General features: G+C 42.4%; 1 protein-coding gene across 1 annotated transcript in view; it reads right to left on the reverse strand.

Moving 5' to 3' along the window:
• Positions 1-7,259, reverse strand: part of ABCA12 (ATP-binding cassette, sub-family A (ABC1), member 12) — a 55,326-nt gene that overhangs the window by 36,248 nt on the left and 11,819 nt on the right. The window contains exons 13-15 of the mRNA XM_010180364.1: positions 6,325-6,504; positions 4,570-4,885; positions 1,259-1,373 (exon numbers count right to left, since the gene is read on the reverse strand). Coding sequence (XP_010178666.1) covers positions 1,259-1,373; positions 4,570-4,885; positions 6,325-6,504 — 611 coding nt within the window. The remainder of the gene's footprint in view (positions 1-1,258; positions 1,374-4,569; positions 4,886-6,324; positions 6,505-7,259) is intronic.

Below are 7,259 nucleotides of genomic sequence, written 5' to 3' on the forward strand. Positions count from 1 at the left end.
ACTGCACTGCTCCTTTTTTCAGTTTCTGGACAGGGCATACAACAAAAACATGCTCTTTCATACTTTGGCATATGCACATTGATGACCAGGGAGAAACCATACACTCACATTTCTGGACTGCCCTAGGTTTGCAAAGCAGTCTATTGCAAAAGAACAGCACAGACAGGATCTGCAAGTATAAAGCATCACAGCCCACAAGCTCCAAAGCAACTTCTGGCCTTAGGTTTGTAACTTTTCTAAAGCATTTTGGCTCTCTTAAAAATGATGCTAACTGACCCAGTGACTTGAGTGTAAAAACTCTTACATAGCTTTGAAACCAAACCATTTCTCATGTACCCCCAAGATAGCAAATAATAACTAAATTACCACAGTTCTAAGGAAGTCATATTAATTTCTATTGGCTCATGGTCAAGTCCACAAGACTTGTATAGAACTGTACATTTGTACTGTAAAATTCAAAAGAAACTACACGTGCTGGTGTCTTCTTGTAGATTATTACACATCAAAAAGATTACCAACACCGCAGTTCTTAGAGACAGTGAAACTGGGCTCCCTAGAGTAAAGGGCTGTCAGCTACCCACTGGTTCACTCATTTCCAATCTCATCACAGTTCATAGAGTGCCCTTTCTTGGAAAAGTTTTTGGTGAATCAGGATTTGTTTTACTGGATAAAACCCAAATCTGCTTGAGCTTTTGTTGCTTGTTGAAGCTTAGTTTTAGAAAAGTTCTTTGCTGCTCATCTCTGTTGAGTGTGTTCACACTGAAAACCTGACTTAATTTAATGAATTCCTTACATCTCAATGTCATTTTTTTTCCAACAGGCATGAATGAAGAACTTTATTTCAGAGGAGCTGATGTAATATGTAGCACCTTCTGAAATATTAAGTATAATAACTTCAAGGATGGGAAATAAGTCACTTTTCATGTCTTTGTCCCCAATAGGTATGACTCAAAGTCAATTTTTAGAGAGCTTTAAATCTTCAGAAATCTTATAATTTTGTGAAGCCCCCACGTTTCCAGCGTTCAGAACTGCAAAGCAATACTCTCACTACTTGAAGGGCAAATGCCCTGCATTTCTATGGTTCTGAGCTTGGTTACAATGTCAGAATTCAAACACTGCAGGTCAGACAATAGGTATTTGGAATATTATTTTCCTTAATGCTTCTTTTGCTCCATTTAATAGTGCACATGAGACACACTACGCACTAATCAGGAAAACCTGTTTATAATTTTGCACGCCCCAGGAAGTTTCGACGTACCTCATAAAGCCTCAGATCTTTCTCTTGAACAAGTGTTTTAACGAAATCAGCTATAAACAGCACCCAGGCAGCCATCAGAGCAAATGGAAGGGAGTAGGTCACGCTGGTTAAGAACCTGTAAAAGGCAAATGCAGGCTTTAGCTGAATGTGAAATGTTCTGGGGATTAAGGCTTCATACAGAATATATTTTTCAGAATAATACTTTGGCACAGGAAAAGACGTGTTTATATTTCAAACCGTGGAGTATAATTAATAATTACAAAAAAGGCGATTTTGCCATTGCGTTGTATTTTCTGCTCACGCAACTCCTGACTGTTCAGAATCTTTCTTCTTCTTTCTAAATCACAAAGGGATTTCCAGCTGCATTCTGCAAGTTCTGCACAGCAGCACAAACTGCTGTGGGTAGTGGCACGTCCTGGGTCGCTGACGGGGTGCATCCCATTCCGAAACATCACGGCAGCCAGCCATAATCCCCAGTTCTAGGGGGGGATTTTGTTATGTGGCCATATTTCCTCGTGCCAGAGTTTGGCTATAGGGGTTTCAGTAGTTCTACTGCTTCTTTGTTGTTTGGAGATTTTTGTGGCTACCACCTTGTGCATGATCTCTAGGCTCTTAAAAATTCAGCATTTCCTAGCATCTTCTTCATCCTAGTATACCTATTCTCTCCATTTCTCTCCAGGTTGGTAACTAGGTGATAGCAATTGATAAACAGACATTTTATGATGACTTCGACTGGATGCAAATCCAAAGCCTTTATGTATTTTAACAATTGAGCAACCTCGTGTCCTTCTGAACCTGGGGTGGGGAGGGAAACCTGAAGGCCAGTGGTTTTCTCAGCATCCCAGTAACAAGAAAAGGAACAGATAGCACTGTACTAAGTGCCTCCAGCAGGCAGATCATCACTGTACAAAACTATCTCACAGCAATGATCCACATATTTGCTGCAAGAAGTTGACACTTGTTTTGAATACTTATTGCCTACGTACTTACAGGCACGCTGCATGCAGTTACCTTGAGAAGAGATTATAGGTCCCCAGCTCTCTTAAGTGACAGGCTGACACAGGACGTTAATGGGTCTGCTATAGCTCCTATAGATGTAGCTACCATAGCAGTAACTCCTAGATAATCTCTTAGCTCATGCAGTAGACATGCAGGCTTTTCAACAGAAAGAGCTCTTAGTCTAGTCTGTACTCCTTGTCCAAGGGAAATCCTCATGTCAGGACAGGGTGACCATTCAACCTACCAATACTATTTGCTGAACGTCTTTCAGTGCTTTCTGATGGACATGAAATCCTTTCCCTGTGTGCTTTCCATTTAGTTTGGCCACCAACTGCAGTCAGGGTAATAATTCTGAGGGAGTATCTTGTTGCCAGCTTTCCAACAAAGACCAGAATTGTCTTGCCAGAGGGGCAGGTCCTCAGCTGTGAGAGATTCGCTTCTCTCTATTGCATTTGGCAAAGATGTCGTTTATACTAGCTCCAGATCTGGCTCAAGATGAGTGGAAAGGAAGATGATCCAAAACCTTTTGATCTGCCTCACCATTCAAAACTTATTCTGGTCCACACACAGTTCATGCTGCACTGCTCTGCATAACAGACTGTTACCCCTGGAAACTCAGTGCATCAGAAGCTTCTCTGTCCTCCTTCATTATAGCAGAGATGAATGGCACAATTTCACCTTCCCTCTTATCCTTCTTAAAGCACATGAGAAGCACCTGTATTAAGAACTATCCACTATACACTGAATATTAGCTAGAATCACCAGAATTAATAACAAAAACCACAGCTGGATAACAATCCTTAGGAACAAAGATCACAAACCTAAGGACTCTTTTCTAAGACCAATCAATACATTTTCTAAGTTCTGCTGCACTGTCTGCATGTAAACACCTGCAAAGGAAGCCAACACTCTCATTTAACCTGAGTCCTGTCAACCTGTCTCAGTTCTACCATGTACCGTAAAACAGGGACAGATGTAAAACTGAGGTACATACAGAGCACTGAAAATAAAAGATTAGGCAAACTAAGCATAGATCATTTACACTGGAGTCCAAAATTCCCTCTTTTGTTCAGACCCTTGGGAAAAAACCAACCAACCAACAAAACCCCCAAAACCCAACAAACCCCTACACAAAATGAAGTGCCGAGTCCTGTACTTTGGCCACAACAACCCCGTGCAACACTACAGGCATGGGGAAGAGTGGCTGAAAATCTGCCCGGCAGAAAGGGACCTGGGGGTATTGATCAACAGCCAACTGAACATAAGCAAGCAGTGTGCCCAGGTGGCCAAGAAGGCCAACAGCATCGTGGCTTGTATCAGAAACAGTGTGACCATCAGGACTAAGGAAGTGATTGTCCCACTGTACTCTGTACTGGTGAGGCTGCACCTTGAGTACTGTGTTCAATCTGGGGCACTGCAGTATAAGAAAGACATTGGGGTGCTGGAGAGGGTCCGAAGAAGGGCTACAAAGCTGGTGAAGGGTTTTGAGAATAAGTCTTATGAGGAGTGGCTGAGAGAGCTGGGGTTGTTTAGCCTGGAGAAGAGGAGGCTGAGGGGAGACCTTCTCGCTCTCTACAGCTACCTGAAAGGAGGGTGTAGAGAGGTGGCTATGGGTGTCTTCTCACAAGTTACAATCTGTAGGACAAGAGGAAATGGCATCAAGTTATGGCAGGGGAGGTTTAGGAAAAGCCTTTACGCTACAGGGTTATCAAAGATTGGAACAGGCTCCCCATGGAAGTGGTGGAATTATCATCCTTAGATGTATTTTAAAGCTGTCTAGATACGGTGCTCAGGGACATGGTTTAGAAGTGAGCATAGTAGAGTTCATTAACAGTTGGACTAGATTATCTTAAAGGTTTTTTCCAACCATAGCAATTCTATGATTCACAGAATCACAGAATCACAGAACGTTAGGGATTGGAAGGGACCTCCAAAGCTCATCCAGTCCAATCCCCCTGCCGGAGCAGGAACACCCAGATGAGGTTACACAGGAAGGCGTCCAGGCGGGTTTTGAATGTCTGCAGAGAAGGAGACTCCACAACCTCTCTGGGCAGCCTGGGCCAGGGCTCTGTCACCCTCACTGAGAAGAAGTTTCTTCTCCAATTTCAGTGGAACCTCCTGTGTTCCAGTTTGTGTCCGTTACCCCTTGTCCTATCATTGTTTGTCAAAATTCTACAAAATTCTACAAAATTGAAATTTTTTCTATGCCATGTGAACATGGTATTAAGGAGACCAGTGCAGCTGGTGAACTTCACCAGTCAGCCCAAGATGAGCTTACACAAAGTATGAAGACAAAAGCCACACAAACTTACATATCCTTATGGTAGCAGGGGTAAGGCATGGCCTGGACTTGAACGGCAATTTCCTTCAGCTTCTTGCCAGTCTGTAACTCAATAATGGCTCTTTCAATGCTGTCCTGGATATAAATAAATGCCCGGCTGTAAATCTGGCTCTGAGAGGTGGAATTGTGTGGGCCCACTGTCCAGATGCGCTCCCTTATTCTGTTGGTGGTTTGTGTGATCCTGCTGCTCATTCGGATGGTGTAGTTGAGCACAGGAGGAAGGGCCAAGTTCCCGTTAACTGAGCGTCTAGGCCTGCTGTTGCTTGAAGGCAGCTTGAAAATGATACCTTGGAAAAGAAAGAGAAAAGGCTTTCCTTCAAAGTCAAGAGTATGGGAGGAGTACATCCTGATACATAGGAACTCCTCATTTTTATATGCCTTTTTTTTACATTAGAATCCATCGTTTCATGTCTTTGCTGCACAAATAATGCTCCGATGGGTAGGCTGCTTATTGAGGGTCTCAAAGTGGAAACCGTACATCACTGCAGCTACTCGTATTTTCAAATGGGACCAATGATTCTGGGTGCAAAATGCTCCCTCACAACCTTTAAATCTTTTCCCACTGAGCATTCAAAAACCGAAGGCTCTCAAAAAAACCCAGCTGTATTTGGAAAAATCATATTGTTACCATGAACTGTCACGTATCTGCTAGGTATGTCACTCAGCACACGCACCTCTCATGAACATGCCCAAACGTACTCTATCAGTAGAGCTCACATAGTTAGACTGTGACATAAAACCCTCAGGAACACGCTGTTGAAAATTGTCCACGATCTAAACACATATTTCTGTGTCCACACAAATTCCTGCAAAGCTAAGATGTCTAAGAATATAAAAGCTTTGCAAGTTCCTGTTAGGAAATGGCATGTTGTGGATACAGTTTGACCAACAGGACTTTTTTCCTTTAAAGTGCCTATTTGAGGAAAGGCAACACCACAGAGGTTTTTCTCTCCAGAATATTTTCCCCTGATTATTCCATATATAAAGCATACAATAGAATGGAGAACAAGCATGGAAGAACACTGCTTTTATGGGAATAGATAAATGTTGTCAGGGCCTGAAGTTCCAAGAAAAGAAAAGGTTTCTATCTACCTCTTAATTATGAGGTATAAAAACAAACAGGTCACAGGACTTACAAGTAAGTCCCGAGGAGATATTGGGCATTCTTTAAAAATTAAGACACATTTGTATAATTCAAATTAAAATAAGTTCCTATTCTGTGCTCCTCCCTGCCCTTCTCTGCAGTCTGATCTGAAGCTGCAATACAATCCCACAAATGTGAAAAGTCTGAGAAGTCTCAATATAATATGGCAGTGTTTGGCTGGAATGTCTCAAGAGCTGTATGTCCTTCTAATAGATTGAACTGTCTTGTATCTTCCTTGACAGAAGCATCTTTTTTCCATGGGGGCCTAAAAGAAGGCAGCTGTCATGAAGATATCCTAAGGGCAGTGAAATTTTGTTGAAATGAAGAGAAAACACCAAAGGCTTTCTATACAAACAGGAGAGGTGCAAGAGAAGAGTTAGTGCAAAAAGGAGAGTATAAAACACTGCCTTAAGGGCCTCTCAGGGTGCAGGTCCCATGCACGCTGGCTCAAAATCGATTGCTGTGCGGTGGGAGCTGTGACCACAACAGTTGTTGGTGGAAAGGCAGACTTCTTATGCTGGACTCCCGTCCTGTTCCAGGTTATTTTTAATTTATCAGAGGTACTTGAGACTTGAGACATACTTGCAAAGAGCTCGTTCTTCAGAAAGAGCTCTTTAGCCACTGTTTCCATTTCTTCTAAACTGCTGACTCCCCGAATGCGATTAAAAGAGACACAGGAGGACACGTTTACAGCGAGGGTAGCTAAGGTATTCAGCTGATCGACAATGTCAGTGTTATTCTGTAATTCCAGTCGAACATCATCTGAAAAAAAACAACACAAACAAAACCAGTAGCATCACCACACATAGCAAAAAAAAAATCCATCGCATCATTCTGCTCTTTACACCAACAATGACACCAGAAAGGAAGGAAAAAACCCAACCCCATCATACTAAACATTAAGTGTAAAATACATCTCTGCACTTAGCAGTGCAATGGAGGCATGTTGCTGACCCGATTTTGATGTTAAACATTTGTAATATGCTCATGAGTTTGCCTTTGGGAGGATGCCAGCAACGGGATGTGACAGCCATCACAATCAGAAGTTGCTACCAACTTGCTGAGGTTTTAGACTTGCATACGATACTCACCATTCATTCCACATCTTCGGGTTTTTGATGTAATCAGCTCATCTGTTGAGCTGCTCTGTCTCAGGGGAGAACGTGCTTTATCCAAACACATCAAGGAAAAGTTATGTCTGTTGTGCTGACGTGTGTACTAAACCTGATAATGCAGTTTAATAAAGATGCTGCTGTTTCCTGGCTGTTTCAAAAGGTGACTGCATAATACAGTGTAACTAATATGGAACAGCTGCTGTAGGCATGATGATTTTATGGGGAGCTGAGACAGGAGGATGCTACTCATGAAAAAACACAGGGGTCATCAGGAACAGTATGTAAATATCCTTCTGACTACCACAGACTATAACCATTCTGGGTTTATGCTGTGTTTTGCTGGCATAACCCAGATTTATGTTGACATACCTGGCCACTCATTGCAAAAACGTGTAGGGCCAA

Source organism: Mesitornis unicolor, unplaced genomic scaffold (assembly GCF_000695765.1).
Source record: "Mesitornis unicolor isolate BGI_N332 unplaced genomic scaffold, ASM69576v1 scaffold5150, whole genome shotgun sequence".
Taxonomy (NCBI): domain Eukaryota; kingdom Metazoa; phylum Chordata; class Aves; order Mesitornithiformes; family Mesitornithidae; genus Mesitornis; species Mesitornis unicolor.